This window comes from Monopterus albus, unplaced genomic scaffold (genome assembly GCF_001952655.1).
Source record: "Monopterus albus unplaced genomic scaffold, M_albus_1.0 scaffold154.1, whole genome shotgun sequence".
Lineage (NCBI taxonomy): Eukaryota > Metazoa > Chordata > Actinopteri > Synbranchiformes > Synbranchidae > Monopterus > Monopterus albus.
The window spans coordinates 611,655-632,923 of record NW_018128034.1 but is presented as its reverse complement, the minus strand read 5'-3'; the positions used below and the strand labels follow the sequence as shown (position 1 = coordinate 632,923).

General features: G+C 40.0%; 1 protein-coding gene across 1 annotated transcript in view; it reads left to right on the top strand.

Moving 5' to 3' along the window:
- trappc9 (trafficking protein particle complex subunit 9) overlaps nucleotides 1-21,269 on the top strand; it is a 204,273-nt gene that overhangs the window by 100,600 nt on the left and 82,404 nt on the right. The window contains 2 exon segments of the mRNA XM_020614930.1: nucleotides 9,887-10,029; nucleotides 21,106-21,216. Of these exon segments, the coding sequence (XP_020470586.1) occupies nucleotides 9,887-10,029; nucleotides 21,106-21,216 (254 nt within the window).

Genomic DNA, 21,269 nt, shown 5'->3' with positions numbered 1-21,269 from the left:
CAATTTCTCTTCATCTGCAGCATGAAAAGTATTTGTTCCTTTTTTTTTTAAACAAAGGGCAGCTCAAACCAACAGCATGTATGAAGCAGATATGAAATCACCTGCAAAATGATGCTGTTTTTTTGGGGGGGGGGAGCGCGGCCCAAAATAGCTCTGTTCACTTTGCCTGTTGACATTTGCTGTTACAGTGGGTATGTTAGTTGAAATCATTTTTAAATGTAATCAGCTTCACTCATTCACACTGGGAAAATTTAACACCTCAAATTCTGTTGAAAGTTTCACAGAGTATCACTCGGTCTTTAAAAATAGTTTTTTGGAATCAAATGCTTTTTGGCTCTGGAGGAATTAGCAGATACAGAGGCTCTGACAAAAGATCTTCATGAACTGCATTATGGAAACCATTTTAAAGGTGCATTAACTAATGTTTTCCAGACGGAAGAGGGTCTAATGCGACTCAGAACCAATTGATACATACTGTTTCCTATAGCAGCGACAAATGTAGCCACCAGTCTGAAGCCACTGTTAGTTGACAGACTAATGAATCCCATTGCAGCAACACAGTGTCCAGTGATGGGGTTGACAGTGAGGAGTGAGTCCTGAACGGGGCTAACAAAGCATTAACATTACACACACCTTGAATTGCTCCCAAATTAAAATCAAATCAATTCAATCAATCCATAATATTACCAAAACAAACATGTTAACTTCATATGCTAACACATCCAGAATGAAGAACGCCACATTGGAATCAAATTGAAGTCCTTTGGCTGTTTTTAAAACTCTCCTTTACCAGAAGCCAAACTGATGTTAACTCTGGTTTCTGCTCTTTGTCCCGCTTGCTTTGTGTAAAAGAATGTGACCTCTTTGGTCTGGCAGCCACTGTTTTGGTCTTTTAGCAGATGAGGCATGGTGGGGTGGAGAAGCAGAAACCAAAAAGAAGAGCTGTAGGCAGCAGAGGGATGTGCCAGGGGGTAGTTTAACTGAGAGACATCACATCCTGTCCCATTATTATGGGATTTACCAGGCAGTGTGCAAAATCTTAGTTAATACGCCTTTAACTTCTTGTTTATACAAATTTGGCACACTAGTTTTGCCAAGGGTAATACTGAAAAGATGGAATGGTAAAACCACTGAAAGCATCTACATACATGGACAGAACAGATGTCTCAAATTAGCTCAGCGTTGCACATTGTTGGTTGAGATGTTCTTGATCAACCAGACTCTTGATGACAGTGAACTGCCGTCCGTTGTTTGAAAATACTGTGGATACAAAGTTTGCACATTGGTATTCAGATGTATTTGGAGTACATGATGAAGTTTTGGGAAAACTTTAATGACCCTACTGTAATTAAACAGGGTGCCATTTGAAATATTTGCACAAACTGCATGTAGCTGCTTCACCAACACTAAGAAACTGTGTAGAATAATGAATCATAAGAAGACGGAGAAGACAGAGAAGTTAGTCATTTTGCATCAGTCCGTTGTTGGTGGGGCAGTGTGGCTGGTGTGTGTAGGCGTGGTTTGACAGTGTTGATCATTCCAGTTAGTGACTGTAGAGGGAGCACAATTCTTCTGGCTTCAAGTGATTGTAATGGGAGTTACTCAGCTGAAACAAAGCTTAGGTACAGTATGAAAGTTGTGAATGGAGTTAATAAAAGGCATTAATAGTTATTTTGTCCCGCAGGCAATTTTTCCACCAAAAACTGGAGCACACCGGTGAGAAACACTGTTGACTTTCTCCTGCTTTTGACATCTCTATTTGTGTTTCCTCACTGTGATGCTAGGTTTCTCTATTTTGTGTGTATGTTACACACACATAGTTTCCTTAGAAACTACATGGACTTTTGGTAAAGCTCAAAGAACAGTCTTCATTTAAGGACCTGCCTCGCTCATTATTTAATTTGTATGAGTCATGTACAATATTTATTCCAAAAGCAAATTTAGGCTTCATGAGGTTGAGTTTTTAAGATCGTATATATTTTATGACTACAACTTAGTGATGGAAAGTGTACGTCTGTTATTGCTGTAGCAATTTACAGTAATCAGTTAGCAAATAAAAAGACCATCAACTGTCAAGTATTTTGAGAATTGATTTATGAAGTCATTTTTTTAAGCAAAAACATTCGATGGTTACAGGTTTTTAGTTGTATAATGTTACTTTGTTCTTGGTCTTATATTAGAATAAATGTTATGTTTTCAGGGGGTTTGGATTGTTAGTTGAACAAAAGTCGTATGACTCAGCTGTCAACAAGTTGCTCACCCATCCTTTAACACCCCCCCAAAGAAAAGAAGCCAAAAAAAAAAAAAAAACTGTGTGCAGAACATAACATTAGAAATACTGTGGAAAGTAATGTCGGGACCAGCATTAAATGCACTGGTTAGAAAGATAAGCTTTTGGTTTTGGAGCATTTCAAGAGATTATACCATGCTGAACAAACTTCTGTGTTTCACAGGATCATCTCCTTTAGAAATACTTCCTTTTCCCTGTCAGTGGTGCTATTTTGCTCTGCACCCAGCCTGGTTGTTACTGAGTGGTTTTACTGTAGATGTTCCAAGTCCCATCAGATGTCAAATCAACAGACTTGTTCGCAGTGCTCTTGCTCCTCCTCATCCAGCAATTATTGCTAAGGTAATACATCATGATCCCGACAGGGCACATATGAACTCTTATCAGGTCCCTTGTCCTCATCTCTCATGACTAATCAATTCAGTCAAGCACAGCAGAAACGTGATAATGTCAAGCTGGCTCAAGGCTGCAAACACCACAAAAGTGGCTCTTCCAAGCTAAAATGGAGACAGCGCTAAAAGAAAGTTGATCATGTATGTTGATAAGCCGAGTGTAAAAGTTATCTAAGCTGTTCTTACTGTATTTTTGCCAACATATTGTGTCACACTTGGGAAACATGGGAAAAGTGCTAGACTGCTGTTTCTTCCACTTAATCTGTGGAGACAACAGACAACAAGGCCCTGCTCAGTACTATTTGTTTTTCACCATGTCAGCTAGACATAAAGCTGTCTTCAGGGTACTGTATAACTTCTTACTGTTTATCCTGAAGTGGGGGCCCTGGGGTGCTCAGCTGATTAGCTCAGTGACTGACAGCCAGGTGTACATATGACAGGCAGTCCCAGCAGCACTCCAAATGGACGTAATGCCCTTGAGTCATTCCTCAGTTTTGCTCTGAAGCTGGGGCCCCTGCCAGACTAAATAGTTCTCTTGGCTGATGTTTCACTTCATTGCTATGAGGCAGATGCAACCCACCCAGGGGTCAAGCCTCATTCTGAGGACAGTTAAGCGCACAGGCTTCCATTTTATCACATCATCAAATGACACTCTGTCCACCCTCCATTCAGCCAGCTGTCCTAGTTAAGAGGGGAAACCTCCTGAAAGTAAAAACACTTGGGATCCATGGACAGATAATGAATAACAGAGAATGAATGTAGTGAGTGGAACATGTTCCTCACATTTATTTTTTGATTAAAGGTTGTAAAAATTATCGTTTTTGAATTAGAAATTGGTTAAATGTCTCTTATAAATGGAGGTTTTCTACCATGTACAGTTTGTCTGTCTGCATGAAGGTAATGATGTTTCACAACCCTGCCTCTTACTGTAACTTTTGCAGTACATGTTGTCGTATCTGTATTTAAAACTACAATAATCACTAAATATTCCACCATCTGTCCAGTGAAGTGAAATCCCAACACGAGGCTGCAAAAGGCAGTGTTTTTGGACAAACATAAACCTGAAGCACAAACTGTGCAGTGAGTAAAGGCTTTGACAACACACAACAGACTTACTGATATTAGGTGTGTTTGCCAACTTAGCTTACTTTGAGGCTCCATGTTAGCGACTGAGAATCCACTCACCATCCTGTCAACTGGTAGCATGCACCAGATCACCAGATCACCACTGTGACCAGTGAAAGCTGCTGCAATGCAGAAGACAGGACAGGGAAGTCAACAGTGCATACAGCACAGTAACAAACACTAAAGGGATACAAGGTGCATGTTGAGTATGCAAGTAGTTTTTACATGGTGTAATTTATCTGGTTTTATATAGGTGTTCAGTTTTTACAGTACATGTCAGCCCTGTGATAGACAGACAACTTGTCCAGGGTTGACTGGGATCGAAGACTGCAGGTTGATATAGAAAAACAGTTAAAAAAAAAGGTTTTGCATATGTGTAAGTAGGAAATTTGATTGTTTTTACAGCCTTGAGGATAAACATTATGCCTTTTCATGGTCAGTATACATATTTAAAAGTGTTTATTTTTTGTATATTATATCAGTATTGTTAACTGAAGTCAGGCCAGTTGAGAGCATTCTTGTCATTATCATAACTTATAAGTGTGGCTTACAGTTGTATTTCAAACTGGTCATCATTTGAAAAAACTATGGTGCCTCTAAATGAACTACCTCGAAATGTTTAACGATTCCTTTATGAAACACCATGGTAAGTCATTGCCTCAGTGCCAACAAAGAGTGGTTACCTTACCGACCAAGTTCATGCAATTTTTAGAGCTTCTTGTTCCAGCCTACCCTTTACTCTGATTCTTTATCTTCATGGCATGCGGCCATGGTGTAATCTTACCGAGATGCCTCAGGATCTTTATCTCTCTGCCAAGACATTCAAAAAGCCTTCAGCCTTCCTCATTTATTTATTTATTGTTCACCTGTCATGTGCTGGAGTGAAAATACTGACTGTGACATTTGTTATTCACCTCAGGTAAAAAAAAAAAAAATGCATTTGTGTGGATGGATGTGATAGATAGTCTTCTGAGCATAAAATGAACAGTAGCATGATGGCATTCCAGAGGAAAGCCAGACTAATGCTGAGTCTGCTAAGGTTAGTAAGATGACAGTTGTAAGAGGAATGTAGTACGTTCATACTGATACAAGATAAGATTTATTTTTATAAGATCAGTGACTGTGAAAGAAAAAATCCTTACAAACATAAAATCATTCAGGGAGTTTTCAAATGGTTGATGAATATTAAAATCAGCAAATTCTATCATAACTTGCAGAAAGTACATCTTACCTGCAATGTAAACCATGTCTTTTAATGTGGTCAGATATCCATTTTGACATGGAAACACTCCATGTGCAAGGGGTTCACCTTTTGATCTCTTTCCACATTAACCTTTTGACCTGTGTTGGGTGGAGGTCGAGCAGGGTTAAAGAATCGCCCCGTGTCTGGTGACCTGTGAAGATGTGAATATCCTGGTCTACTTCTGTGTAAACTGGATGCTGTTGCTTGTTACCAAAATGACCTTTATGTTTGGCTTTTTATAATCTCCCACTTTACTTATAACAAAGATCCCTACATTAGATGTAAAATGGTTAAACACTTCATAACTCCAGTTGCACTATAGTGTTATCTCAAGGTGGAAGATCTAAGCAAGGCAGGAGATTTTACCTTTAGTTTTCTAATAGTAATATAAGAAGCCTTTTTATTTTCTGAAGCTGTTTTCTCATATGATTAATATAATACAGTATCCAAAGAATCGGGTCTCAACGTTTTCTGGAGTTGCACTTTCATACATGTAGCACACATCAGGAGGTTGTCTGTGTCTACTACTAAAAATAATGTGTTTGGTGGGGGTGGGGTTCTTGTTTAGAGCCTGCAGGAGGTAGAGCAGATGCGTCTAGTCTTCTGTTTTGCACCAGTTGCGTGATAGAAACGCTATCAACACGCTCACTAGCTTGTGAATTCTCTGGACAGCAGCCTGCTCTATTCACACATAGGCTCAGCTGGACATTGGTAGGTGCCAGGGTAAAGTCATTTTAATGTCCACTTCAGGTGATTTGGACCTTTGTGTTCTCGCATTATCGGTGTAATATCCAGACAGGTTCAGGGTTGTACTGCATATCTGAAAAGGACTTGCGTGTGGGGTCTTTGAATTTTGTCCTTTGAGAGGCTTAGGACAGAGGGTGTTTTATTTTGTACAGGTTGTAAAATGCCTCTGAGACACATTTGTGATCTTTGGTTAGCTCACTGGGTGTATGAATGTGCTTCACATGTGCTGTTCGTACAGTATTGTTTGCAAAACAGTAGCATTTATTTAGTTATATCTGCCACTAAGTGTCACACTGTAAAAGACACCAATTAATAAAAAAAAATCTCCAAGTTCTACATCATTCAAGACATCCATTTTCTATTGCCTTTATATTTGTTGTTTGCTTTTGGTTACAAGCTCCAAGACACTGACTTGAACATAAAACAGCTCATGCAGGCTTCGGTTGTCTGCGATGGTGACAGCCTGAATCGACCTCTTACTTTAATCTGGGCACTCTCACTAATCATGCTGTTAGTATGCATACAAAGGTACAGCACTGCATGTGTGTGGTCAGTCTGTTTGCTTAGGCTGTGTGTTGCTACTGGCCTACTCCAAACACAGTCAGCTCATTACAGCAGGGCCTCTTTTAAGCCCAGTGTGATTGAAATAGAGTCCCAAGGGAACTGAGAGCAGGGAGAGAGGATCGAACAGAGGTCTGCTGTGAGAATCGGAGTGCACAGTCGCTGTTTGCTAGTGTCACTGAGCCAATCACTGTTCCTCAAGAGAATCATGTTGAGGCCATTAGTATCACACAGGCAGCCACAAGATCACACAGCTGGATGTAACACAGCACTTGATGACTCAAAAGACAAATGAACTGCATATTTTTAACGTTTGTTCTCACAATTAGAGGACTGCATTTTTAAGCAGAATATACTATATCCTGCAGTGGGCGCGTTTATTGTTATGAAGCAATGTATAACCTTCTGAAATAGTCTGGCTCTATCATGTACTTGAAAGAGGTTTCAGACAACAGTAGTGCTGGAGCAGCAGTAGAACATTATCAGGCTTTAGATAATATTGCTAGAAGGATGAAGTTGTTTTTCTCTTGAGATTAAAAAAATGCCAGCCTTATCCTTCAGCAAACAGGAAGAAAACATTGTTGTAGAGAAAACACACACTTTTGGAAATCACCTCCAGCCAGCGACTCTGCTCCAGGAATCTGAGCGATTTCAGTCAATCAATTCAAATGAGATTCATATCAACGTGCTGTGCCTTTCATTCTGTTGCCAGCACAGCATGAGCCTTTCTCTTGCCTGATTGTAGGGCTGCTTCTCCTCTTCCAGATCCAGAGCAGACTGGCTCCACAGATTGTGAAGAAAAGAGTATTCCGAGCAGATATCAGGAGTTTAATTTGCAGCCTTTATCAATCATCCTTTATTGATGATTCCATCATGAGGGCAGTCTTTCTCTTGGAAATTCTTGCAGAATAAATTATATTAGTATCTCTCAACTACTGTGTGGTGTAAAGTAAGCTACAGTGCTGTTGGCTAATAAAACAAGCCCTCTGTTAAAATGTGTTTAGCTTATTGTTACTTGACTTGGTTGTCTGAGGAATTTAAAGACATACATTGGCACCTCGAGTGTCTACATGTGAATATACACCAGTCAGCCATAGCTTTATGAGCAACCTGCCTGATGCTGTGAACACAGGAGTCAGTGCAGCAGTTTGGACGGCACTCGTGTCACTCTGCAGCTCACTGTGTATCTTCTGTGAATCTGTTTGTTTCCATATACTGTCAGGAAAAGCACGACTGTATCGACCATTCAGTGAGAAACCTATGTAAAAGGAGTGAAACTGGTTGTGAGGACAGGTTAGAGAGAGATTTTTCAACCAAATCAACAGCCTCCCCACTCTAAGTGTGATATCACCACTGTAGCTGCTGAATGTTTCTCTTCATAGAGACCAGTGTACAGTGTTTCTCATTTTCACCCATTTTAACAGAGTCAAACAAAATGGAAGCTTTTGAAAAGGATGAATGAAATGTAGAAGTTTAATCTGCAGTAGGTCAAAGTCATCATCAGTGAGCCATGGGCGTCCATGACCATGTCGCTGGTTCACTGTGTGTCCTTCCTTAGACACTGTTGGTAGGTACTGACCACTGCAGACCAGGAACCCACCAAGACCTGCAGTGTGGGAGATGTTCTGACCTAGTCATCAGCCATCACAGCTTGGCCCTGGTCAAAGTCACTCGGATCCTTAGACTTCCCAGTTCTTCCTGCTTCCAACACATCAACTTTGAGGACTGAATGTTCACTTGCTCCCTAATACACGCCACACACTGACAGGTGCCACAGTAATAAGATAATCAGTGTTCATGTCACCTGTCAGTGGTCATAATGCTATGGCTGATCATCGTACTGTGCAATTTGAGTTTCTCTTTTGTAGCTAACTGTAACTAAGTCAGCTTCAAGTTTTACATAACTATAAAAAGCAGGCATTTGAATGTCCTGCCCAGAGAACGACAGCATTGCTGTTTTGTCCTTCTCTCCTAACTTCAAAAAAAAAAAATAAATAAAAATAAAAAAAATTGGCCCACGGGCTGAGTCTTAAATTTTTCAGACCTACAGTACCAACTCTCAAATATACAGGAAGAATTCCCTTGACAGGTTTGCTGAGTTTGCCACTATCAGTTGTTTTCACCTTCAGCTGTTGAACCGGGAAAGTTTCTCTGCATTCACCTTAAATCTGAGTTTACGTTGTGTGCCTATTGTACGAGCATGACTTTGTGACATTAACTTCTTTGGAAGCCTGTTACTTTGAAGCCTCCAGTGCACATACATCTTCAGAGAAGCAGGAGACATTTTGTGTCCGGAAGAAAGACTTGAATGAGCAATATTTGCATATTTAATTAGGACCGAGGAGTAGATATAATTTTAGATATTTGTAACTTGGTAATTTAATGTTTTTGTCAGACACAAGTTATTATTCCCAGTAAAGTTATTATTGCACATTATCATTATTAGTCAATGTGTTTTAAAACATGTCTGTAGCTGGTGTTCATGGGTGAAAGTGATTGTGAGCAATAACAAGACTAATACAGCCTCAGTCAACAGTCGCCTCACATCCATGTGAAGTGCTACTCGGGCACAGTGATGGTCATATGGTGATGTCTAGCTAGATGTCGCTTTTTAACACAAAGTGCATTAGGGACGTAACACTGCGGATGGCGTTAGAATATTCAAAGGCAATAAAAAGTAGAGGCATATCTACGACATGGAAATATAGCAAATATGAGAACCATGCCTCTGCAGTGTAAAGTTTGAATGTAGGTGTTTGGTCTACAACAGTCCTGTTGCTGTGTGTGCTGTGCTTTTGTCATTAGGCTGTCATAGACCAGACATCTACAGTAGCTAACAGGCTCCACATCATTCTACTTTGGCTCTGTGCCCCAACAAGAGGGGATAAAGAGAGAAAATAATCAAGGAATTGGTGAAATTTGTTCTGGAAAGGCACAGCCAGATCCTCCATCAGCAATATGCGGAGAGATGATATATGCTGCACTGGGAGAAAAGCGGGACCTTGGATGTTCCCTTTACCCTGCTTTAGCCCACTGGCTGAGTCAGCTAGTGCACCCTCAACATAAACTGCCACTTTTAATTTCCACATCTATTGTACACCTGGCTGCTTATCCTGTGCCTCCCTCTCCGCAAAATACCTCTGAGCAATTCTGTGTGTTCGTTCAGCCTGCTGTTACTGTGGACCACAGCTGGCAAAGTCCACATACTGCAGCAGCCCCTCTTCTCTTATACTGTTTTGGGACAAGGTGTGTTAATTCTAAATCAGCCAATCACCCCCTCCCCACTTCTCAGGGTTTCTAACTATTTATACTTCCATTTCATGAAGCAGCACAATAGCTGCTCTGTGGTGCCTTTACTGTATTTTTTTTTGTTGTGACTTTTGTTGCATCAGTCTCAAAAACACACCAGTTTTACTGATGGAATGGCAGGACACAGCATGCTGGCTATGACCTCTGACCCCAGACACAGTCTTTAAATGTAGCACACTGCCAAACCAGCTTGATTTAAATGTATTTCCTTTCATTTTGCAGGCTTTGGAAGCAGTGCTGAGCTTCAGGTACTCTGGGGGAGTAGGCAAAGTGGAGGGCTACTACAGGGAACTGTCTCTGGGAGTCCATGTGGATGTGGAGCCTTCTGTGTTCTTCACCAGAGTCAGCACCCTTCCTGCCACCAGGTAGCACACAGAATTAACATGCAGTTTCTTTATTCAGCTATTAATTGTGTCTGTTTATGTTAACATTGAGCATTGTTAAAGGCCCTTATTAAAGGCCCAATTCCAAGAAAAACAGTCATACATAAAAGAAGATTAAAATAACAGGGTATGTGTGTACATGCACCAAAGCATCCATCGTATTCTGTGTTTAGTTTCTGCAGGCACATTTGACACAGGGGGACAACTTGGTGACCTGCGTATTAAAATGCAAATATACAGTCATGGCCAAAAATACTGGTACCCCTGCATTTCTGTCAGATAACTCACCACTCTTGTTTGCATTGGAACAGCACAAAAAGCAGAAATTAAAGCCAGATCTGATCCATTCCACACAGAAATGGACTGGACAGAATTATTGACACCTTTTCAAAAGCATCAGAAATAGTTGTATTTCAAATGTGTGATGCCCCTTTAATTTGTAATGAAACTCATCTGTAGCAATCAACAGTTGCTGGCAATATAGAAATCCCACTGGCAGCCAGTTAGAACTGGCTTTTCTCTCTGCTTTTGTTGTTCCAATGCAAACAAATGAAAATAAACATGAGAATACTGAAGACTTTGTGATTGCAACAGAAGAAGTGCTGCGTTATCTGACCGAAATGCAGAGGTGCCAATATTTTTGGCCATGACTATATGTAAAATAGCCTGTTTTTCACTCATTGAAGGTCTAGGAAGCTTTTACAGAACTCTCAGGAAGGTGCTTCTACCATTATTAGGTGTATTTACACATTATCAGTGATGATGTATGTCAGCTTGACCCCCTGTTAACAGACATATTAAAGAATGAGCAAACATTACACCAGCTTTCTGTTTCTGTTAACCTTCTTGAACTTGAGCTCTAGCCTGATCTATAGTGTGCAAACATGACAGATTATTTGGGTGCACCAGTGCCAGTGGCCCTTTAGTTCTGACACTGTTGTTAGCAAAGCTCTGTGTACAAATTATTCAAGGAGCAGCTTCTCATTTTTAACCAGTGCTGGTCATCTCTGTTGCCTGTAAAATGTCAAACAGCAGACTCTCAGCTGCTGCCACTAAATAACATTAATTCAATGACTGTTGAGCTTCTGTGCTCTGTGGAAGCTGGTGAGAGAAGAGGCCTCGACACTGCTGTCTGTCTCGCTGTCTGTACTCAACCAAAGATTGGTTATAATTTATGAGGCATCACTGTGAAACACCAGAGAACAATCAGTGGACTGTTTCTGTAGTTCCAACAACTCAAACGGAGGAGACGTCTTCTCTAGTAAATTGGCTGATTGTGTCACATCAGGACTTTCAGTATTTGAAGCAAGTCAGTATTTTATCACTGTGTAATTATACTGTGTATTTAATCAGCATGTGATATTTTGTACTGCTATGTATACATACATATTTGTTTTACTTGTGTATACTGAGCACTGTTAGGATGAAACTCAGTCCTTTCCTTTTCAGGCCGTAGCTATTGTTTTTTTTTCTTTTTTTTTTAGTTATTCATAATTTTAACTTTAATAAGTTCAACAGTAAAAATAAATGGCATGACCAAAGATTATAAGGAATTTCAGTGCTGGATTCAGGCAGAAAAAAATCCCAACCCTAATTTCAGGTCCAAGAGAATTCATACAGAATTCATTCATCTATTAATGTTAGAAAATATGCAGTAATCAAGTACAATGCATTCTGCAGTAATCTTCTAGTTAAGTCAGGTTTTCCCTGTGTGTAACACATTCTGTATGTTTCATGGTGAATGTTTGCTGTTTATTTAAGAGAACAATGGTCTGTGCCTCTAACTTTTTCATTTAGGGATACCAGTGCCTCTAAAAATGAATGTGAGTGTAGAGCCCTGCCCTGACTTTAATCATTTGTTCCCTTTAAGGCCACTGCAGTAACGTGCTTGGTCTTAAGCTAAGCCAGTGTCTTTCAGCATTCTGAAGGAGTGCTGTGCACGGTTTATCTTCTTTATATCCACGCAGGAAAGAGACCTTTTTGGACCCTTAGCTTTTTGTACCCCTGAGAGCCTATCTGTCTACTGTATCCTCTTCTTGCTAATGCAGTCACTTGCTGTTGGTGGGAACATGCCAGAAGAGTGTTGTGTTGCCTGCTGGGAAAAACAATGGTCAAAATGATGCTGAAACAGAAGAGCTGCAGGAACCCTTGCATACTGAGCAGGTGTCTAGAAACGCCAATAACACAAACCGAATTGAACTGGAATGATCTTGTGGTTGTTTTTCTTATGCCTGTTCTCCAGGAACCCAGTTCAGTCACTCATATTTAATGATTCTTGCTCACCAGTTTCAGGTGAACTACTGCTCTGGAAAAAAAAAAAACATGCTTTAGAGTTTTACTTCAGAATAAGTTAGAAAAGCAGTGTTAGCAAAATGATAACAGCACAGAACTTGCCTAGGTTCTGTTCGGTGGTTCTCCCTCTTTGTTTTTATAATCTGATGAGCCTTTAACTCTGAGCCTCAATTTTGTTTGTACTGTATCTGGACTTTTAATTTGTTCATTTAAATCCAGCCTTGTCAGATAAAAGAGCAACTCAGCTTTCCCTGAAGTACCAGACAAGCTTTTGTTGTAATAATTAGTGATGAATCTCGGTGCTAAAGCTTTATGTCATATGATACAAATGTAGCTTGATTTGGTGAATAGATTTGGGCTTTCTCCAGCAGTGTTCGCACAGTCGCACTGTTGCTATCAAAACAGATGGAGAAATGGTATTTCCACTAACAGGTCAGATAGTATCAGATGTTAATGGACATTCACTTTTTTCTTATGAAAAAACCCAAGTGAGGAGGAGACAGATTATAGCTAAGTAATGGCCACTTGAGGTGAATCATTAACTGTAATAATATCTGCAGTTGAAGCCATCCATCGTGGCTCAGCAGCTGATAGATCTGCTCCACCGGCTGCTATACCACCACCCTGTCATCACACTGCCTGTCTCCTTACCTCTGCGTTGCCCTTAGCACTTTGTCTTATCACTCTGGAATACAGTATCCACTGACTCTCAACCAAATCTCAAAATATTTCAGATGTCTTGAAGTTTAATTGACTTGAGAGGTAAAAATCACATTTAGTGACTCACTGGGCTCTACATGTCCACCGCTGTGGTTCTTCACCTGCCTCATCGCTATAAGAATACAAATATAAATGATCAGTCATTCAGACTTTATTTGGACCTGGAGCTTTCACACAGCGTTATGCAATTCAAAGTGCTTTACAGATGCTCCCTAACATTTACTTGACAGTAGGAATTGGGGCTTACGTTTTAGATGACGATTTCACCTAAAAACTCATGTAAAATATAGCAAGTTGTTAAATATTAAACCTCAATATTTTTGACTAAAAACAAGCGGTGTCTAGTTGGGGTTTCTTACCTTGTTTAAGCTGTCTGTAAGGAGTTTTCAGATGATTTAATTTCAATAACTGAGACTCAGTTGCATCAAATCATCTTATATTTTGTAAAAAAAGACAAAGATGAGGGAATATTCCATAAAAAGTAAATGTAACACAACTTTGTTTTTGTTCTGTTCTACTTTGTTAGTCATCTCACAATCCCTGTGGCTTTATTTTTACCGGGGAAGTGTAACCTCATGTGGTGCTGATACTTTTCCCTTAGTAAAAAAAAAAACCTAACTCTGCCAGGAGATATTTTACTTAAACCCTGATGGTTCAAAAATATGATGAGAATGAACATTCAGTTCAAAGCCTATCAGTATATTTTCTAATAATATATTTATACATGGTAATTACAAAAATATGCTTCTGGCCATATTCGACATTGTGTGTGTGTGTGTGTGTGTGTGTGTGTGTGTGTGTGTGTACGCAAATATGGTACATAGCAGCGACTCAATGTCCTTATGGGAACAAAAAGCAAGTCCCCAAAGTGTAAATCATAATATTCTAGAGTGATGATTCGGTTAAGGTTCGTACACAAACAATCATAATTAGTTCAAATTTCCACTTTGGAGTTTTAGACTGTGAGGTCATATAAAACCCTTTACTTGGTGAAATAAGCACTATTGAACATTTTCTTGACTGCAAGTGAAGAAGAAAGAGACTTTGGATATGAAATTAGTAAAACAGCAACTTGTCCTCTCAGTCTGTTCCTTGGTCTTTGTCTCTAAAACAAGCCTTGCACGTCGCCGTTACTTTTGAAGTTCCTTTTTCTTGTTCTTCAGCTGTGCTCAGGATCTAATACATGAAGTGGTACCAGCTACTCACAATAACAGAGATGGCAAAAAATCAAATCAAATAAAAATGCCTCCCTGCTTTTGGCTTTTCATTCTCTTTGTTCTTCATTTTCTGTAACTCCCTTCTCTCTGTCTCATTCTCTACCTCTGCAGGTCTTCATTTCAGTTCTTCCCCTCTCTTTTGCTCTGTGTGCACCACCATAGCATGATTTTCTTTTGCTCTCTGTCTCTCATCTTCGGTAACTGCTTTGTCTCATGCTTCTTACTTGATCTTTGCCTTTACCCTTTTTTCACTGACTGTGCTATTCCAGTAAAAGAAAAATCATTGTCCAGTTTCCTAACCCAAATAAGTCCAAAAAATGTGTTGATTGAAAGAAAAATAATATTGATTAATAAGCTAATTGTGTTAGTAATTTGGATCTAGGGGAGGGCCCATAGCCCTGTAAAGCCCAACATATCAAAAAATAGCTAGAACATTCTAATTTTTTGGAACTGAGATGTTTATTAATCCTTTTAACAAAATTCAAAAATAAAATTCATGATTCGAAATTCAAGATTCACGATTTTTATTTGCCATATATGCATAGACAGAAAGTCCAGGCATATAGGAATAGAGGTGCCATATTGTTTAGATTATTTCTATTTCTTTTGTATCACATTTGATACATGGGGCATTTTTGGCGATTCTATTTGCTCAGAAACCTCACGTATCAAATATGATACGAATGGTTTTATAGGGTTAAAGTTCTGACTCGGTGTGACCTGCAAACCCCAAGGCTCACGATACAGTCTATTATCCTGCCATTGTAAAGCCATTGCAGCTTCAGATGCAGTCTTTATGCAGTTTTACTTGGCTGCAAGTCTGTTTTTTGTGCATTGGTGTGTTTGGTATTTTGCTACCATGAATGAATGAATGCACCTGCACCGAGGTGGAAGGCTGTGTTTATGCTGATCAGGCAGCACGGTGCAATTTTGATGCTCATTTTAATCTGAAATACATTTGCCTTAAAACCTGCTCAGACCACTTTTTATCTCAATCACAGGTGCGTGACAATTTTCCTAACAGTCTAAGCTAGGAAGCATGAGAACAGGTACCCGAGTCTATTTTAACAGCCACGCCACTTTAAGGTAAATCCTTAAACGCACAACCAATCTGCTGGAAGTCACTGTATAAAATGTGTGTATTATGAAATTTGTCTGATAATTCAGAAAGGTTATTTCCAAATAAACTAGTTTTCAGTAAGTGACTATAGATATGAATATGGTCAAACAGGGTTGGGGTGGATCATGACACACCGCCTGTCGTTATAGGAAGCAGCTCTCTGTGTATTATGCTACATTGTTGGTCCTCTGGTTACATGGATTTGACTGATGTAAAGAACAGAAAGATAAAATTCATACTTTTTTATTTTTATGAAACTCTGGGTTTCTGCCTTCGGTTTTCCTCCATGAAATGGAACGCTATGCAGAGTACCAAGATCCAGCTGCTCAGTGTGATGTTCACAACAGCACAGAAGCAGAGGTGTTGTTGTCCTTTAGCAACGGCCTGGTCCTGGTTATGTAAAATTTAATCAAGGTAACCAGTGGTTCTGACTTTGACAATGCACATCACCCCAATTAGTGACTGTAGATGGAACACATACGTACCACCTTCACGTGGTGTGGAGAGTAAACCAGCTAAAGGAGGAGGTGTTCATACATGCCAGCTGTTCTGCAAGACAGATGCTGCTAAAATTTGATATTAATCTTTATTCTGCCTTCCTGGTATCACTGCTAAAATTAGTGTAAAACGGTTTTTGTCTGTGCAATTACATTTTAGTTTAAGAATGTATGATGAAATTGAAAATATCAAGCAATACAAGAAAGTTTTTTTTTTTTTTTTTTTTTGGAGACATTGGTGTGATTTCACCTTCATTAGCTCAACACACCAGCTCAGATGCTGTGTTGTTAGGGACTTGGTGCACTGTTAATCTGTGCTAGGCTGATAATTGGCATGAACTGTGGTTCACCTTTAGGCCAAAACCACGGTGCACTACTGTATTATATGTGGCACTTCCTTCCTACGCTGTGCCCTCCATCTGTGGTGAATGGCATGCCAATGAAGTATCCAGCAGGTGAAGGCCAAGAAAAGGTCACAGCACCTCTGGAAAATACTGTTTCAGGAAGGTGGAGCTGGTTGCCTCACTCAGTCGCACTGTAATACTTCTTTCTGTCTAGTCTTCATCTGCCTACCTGTTACTTTCTTTAGTTTTACCTCCATCAATCTGTCTTTCTCTCCTTTTCTCTTAATCCCTTTTACAGCCAGTCTACTGGTGTCCATTCAGACCAGAACATGACACAGAGACATTTATGTATCTTTGCAAAATAGTGCTCAAAGCTAAAAGCTAACTACCACCACTCTGGTAGAATGCACTAGCTGTGATAGCCACCAAGCTGTCTGGCTAGCTAACTGGAAGTTAGTAGGTTCACTTACTAACTAGACTTGCCATGTGCTGGCAGGGGAGAAAACTACCTCTGTGTCCACTAACAGCGGCACCTTCGGGCCCACGGACCAGGGCAGATCCCCTCCCTGGCTTCATGTGAGGGCTGCAGTGCTCTAAACAATACCGCTGTGCCCCAGCTACGTCCTCTGCCATATATGTTCACTGTAGCTCGGTCTCCCAGATAAATCCAACCGCCCCCACATGGGGTCAGAATAAACACCTAAGTCATGTGTTTTCCCCTATCATAAATTATGGTGGCTAACATTCTGTCAAACCTAGTCTGTGGGGGTGTCAGTCAGTCCTATTCCCACGAGAAAGAAGCATTTATGACATAAGCGGTATAGATAATGGATGGAAGGTGGCCTTCTAATCGCCCCATTAAAACAATAAACTCTGGAAAAACTGGGTGTGGGGTGCAAGGTGTGAAAAAGCGTGACATCAGTAATAAATATTGTCTTTATACCTCATTTTTACAGGTGTTACACTGTAACTGCTGTATCTCTTTGACTTCTCTCTCTCTTTTCTTAGCATGTTCATTTTCTAATGTTTATGCTTCTCTCTCTTTTCTCTGTCCCACTGCTTTTCAGTTCCTTTGTCCTTTTCCTCCTCATCTTAGTCTGTTTCCTCCCTTCCGTTTCCCTTGTATTGTGTCTCTCATGACTTTTTTCATTACTTCGCTCCACATCTCTTCTTGTCTCTTCTCTACCCATTATTGTTGTTTTCTTTGCCTAAGTATACATTTGCATGCATTATTTTGCTTACGGTATCTCTTTTCTCATAGTGCAGTATATACAATATAGTCCTTTCTCACATACACTTTTCATTTGGGATACAATGCATTTAAAGATTCGGAGACATTAATACAGAGAAACATACCCAGAGTGTATACCATTTCCACAGCATAAGATAAATCTCATCTAAATTTCTTTTCCAAGGAAGAGATGTTTTTCTTGGCTCTGCAGTTTGGAATCTCTTTGACCTTGTGCTGTTTATGGCACAATTCAATGGCCATCTTTCGGCACACACAGGGCCTTCTTCAGGGATCAGGCCATATGTAAGGTGACTGGTTTGTTATGTAAAGTAATGATGAGCCAGGATGTGTGAAATATCCAGTGATCCATTTGTTACAGAGACAAGTTAAGACACACTTCATTCACTGTGTTACCCTGGAAAAAGGCAGTACTCTACTGGGGGAGATGAACTGATATACTGATGTGTTTTCATGAAAGTGCCTCCTGTGTATCATCTATAGCTTAGTGAGTAATTGTAACACTCTTCAGCCCCTATACTGTATGAATGAAACCCTCCAGTGTGCTGCTGCCTGCAGCTGACGGATGTTACTACAAACTGTTTTTATTGGAGCTACTGTCCAGTGAAGAAATAGTCCCTATGAAAAACATTAACAGCATTAACACCAGGGTGTTTCTGGACAAACATATGACCTTTTAGTTTTGACAATGTTATTTTTTCATTTTAAATAATCTCACTACTTGTATCTTTTAAAATGTGGAGATGAAAGTAGAGTAAACTGTCCCTTGCCTGCTGTAGCTAAAAATAGCCCATCATTAGCAGTCAGGCTAATTAGGGACGTTGCATTTTGTGTGCAGGTAATATGTCATGTTTTTCCGCCAGAGGAGGAGTCCTGCAAAGTCAGCACTTATTGATCACAGATCTGCACAAGTGACTGAGATGTGGTCCAGTGCCATTGATCTTACGATGAGGTTGACCGTTTTTACCGTTTTATGTTCCAATAGCCATTGTGCTTGTTTTGTATTCATGTTATTTTTTGGTCTTGGTATAAAAATGTGCTTCACCTGGTACAGAGAGTTACTTTACTGCAACAGGGTCTTTTTCAGATCAACCCTAGAGAAATGCCGACCACATGGTCCATTTGTTTGTGTGGTAGAGTCCTGAGAAATAGATGGCTGTGCTTTTTTCTTTGTTCATGTCTGGCTCCTTAAAATGGATTTTCACTTCATATGCTATGGTGGTCGAAGTATGAAAGTATTCCCGCCCACATAGGGTAGACATGTTCATACAAAAGCAGTACATGCAGCAAAAATAACCGGGCTTCATTAAATGTACAGAAGGCAAAAATATTGACATTTTATTGATGTGCACCGTGAGCAAAGAGGCAGATTCAGTGTGTTCACTTGGAAACACTGGGGATAACCTTGTTCCCTCCTTGCCACATTCTGCACTTCAGGAATTTAAAAATTCACAGACTGAAATGGAGACAAATAGTTTGAAACCCTTTTGGTGGTTTTGAATTATTTATATAGCTTAGATTTTGGTGCCCTGCGTAGTCGCTCAGCAGAATGGTTATCACAATGATTCAGTATTATGACTCAGTCTCCTCTATTTCTAGGGGGAAGTTGTCCACCACTTTTTGGCATCTTTTCAGACTCATGCTGTGATCTTTTAACTCGAAACTCTTCACAATCCACATCATTTGTTCCTACATCCCTATTTGTGTTCTTTCAGTGTATCTTGGGTACTTGTGCATGAGCAATGAGCCTGTGTTTCTTAACTGGGTAGTCTATTGATCACCTCAGCTAAATGCCCTGGCCTATAAATCAGTGCCTCGCCCCTCGCAACCCGTTAATCACATCCGCCTGCAAAGACAACAAGATAATTAAAGAAACATGGCTAGGTCTTAAAAATATGCTCCTTTAATTGCCACAGCAGTTTATTAGGGACTTGGGCAAGCTCAACTTAAGCATCCATTAACTGTGAGATTCAAGAGGCAAGGAGCTAGCTGGGAGGAGGGCTTATGCTGTGTCTACACCAAAAGCCTTTCATTTTAATCAATCCAGCTGTCTACACTGCCTGTGTGTTGGCTTGTGTATCACTCATGCTTTACGTGCGTAACTGTGACCTGAAGTGCATTTTTATGCTTCAGGTCTGTTTTTTCAAGACTAGGCATGTAAATTCTGCAGAAAACTTGATCAAAACAATGAAAGCTCACTAGTTCCGGCCAGAATTCCACCAAAGTAGTTGAGAAATACATCAAGCAGACACAGCTAAAACGTGATCTGTCATCCTCAACATACTGTTTCTTTTAAAGTGTTATGTTTTTTTATGCTTTCATGCCGGCAATAGCCATGGTTTTGGGTTGTCCATCTCTTTATTCCTTCCTGTGAACAATGTATGTCAGGAACGCCTTGAGAGTTTCTAGGATGAACTGATTAGGTCTTGGTGGTCAGAGGTCACTGTCCTCCCGTCTGTCCCATTACCATTAATCTGACTGGTTGGCGGAGGCAAACAAACTGAACTTCACTGACTTTCATTTAATTTTTATATATGCGTCTAGACATACTGTCTATTTACTGTATGTACTTTATTCAAATAAGATTTCACTTATGCACATTTTTAGCCATGATTTATAATGTATCTTTCTTGAACATATGTTTATGTTTTATGTTCACCATGCCTGTTTATTCCTGGGTAACATGATGTTCACCAGCATCATGCAGTCCATTACTACAACACCACCACCAACTATGGTCTCTAGATTACCAACTATCTGTCAATATGAAATGCAAAAGATATTACACACTTCAAGCTTCATAAAGCTAATAATGCACTTGTACCATAGTGTTACTATATTGGATTATTCTATATATTATTAGTGTGCATGGATTTATGCTCAACCCCTGTGAAACCTTCTGAATTGTTGATATAATCTCTAGTCACACAACTTTTTATTAAGTACAGCCTTTATGTATGTAATTAGAGATTTGTCACATTCTTTCTGCACACCTCCAGAGACTATTAATGTAACAGCACACTGGTTGCAGTGGGCAGTCTGTTCTGTTTCTGTTTTCAGATATTCACTCCTTTCATCCATCATTACCGGGGGAAAAATACACCTACTTAGGGGCTAAAATTAACTCTTTGAAAATCCTGCATCATCTCTCCTGTCTTGATCTAAATCACAAATTGGCCCTCTTATGATCTGCATGAGAAAAGCAGGCCTGGGATGATGTGGAGATGGCCTGCTCCAGCCAGGCCTGGGGGCCAGATGAAAGCACAGCCACCTTTGATGTTATGACAGGGACTGATGAATACTTCACACCACGTCTTCTCTTGATCTCGCACATTTTGTATGTGTGCGTGGATGTGTATTTTTAGAAAGTAACTATAACCTCATGCATAAAGTATAAACTCCCAAACACATGAACAAGCCATTATCCATAGGTCATAAGGGCAGACAGGTATGAAGACAGAGGCTCCCTTTAGAACAGGCATTTGTGTATATATACAGTTTAAAACTGTGTGCAGGGCTGTGCATCACTATGAGGCCTGTGCAAAGTGAAGCTGTGTACACTCTGGTTTGCATTTTGGTTCTCCAGTCAGTTCATGTGTATACATGTATGTGTCCACAGTACCCGCCAGTGTCATCTTCTGCTCGACATCTTCAACCCAACAGAGCATGAGCTTACCGTCAGCGCCAACAACAACCAAGACCTAGTTCTCCACGCTAGCGAGTGTCAAAGGTGAGTGGACACTCTCTTCCTACATACAGATGGATAAAGTCTTGTCATATGGC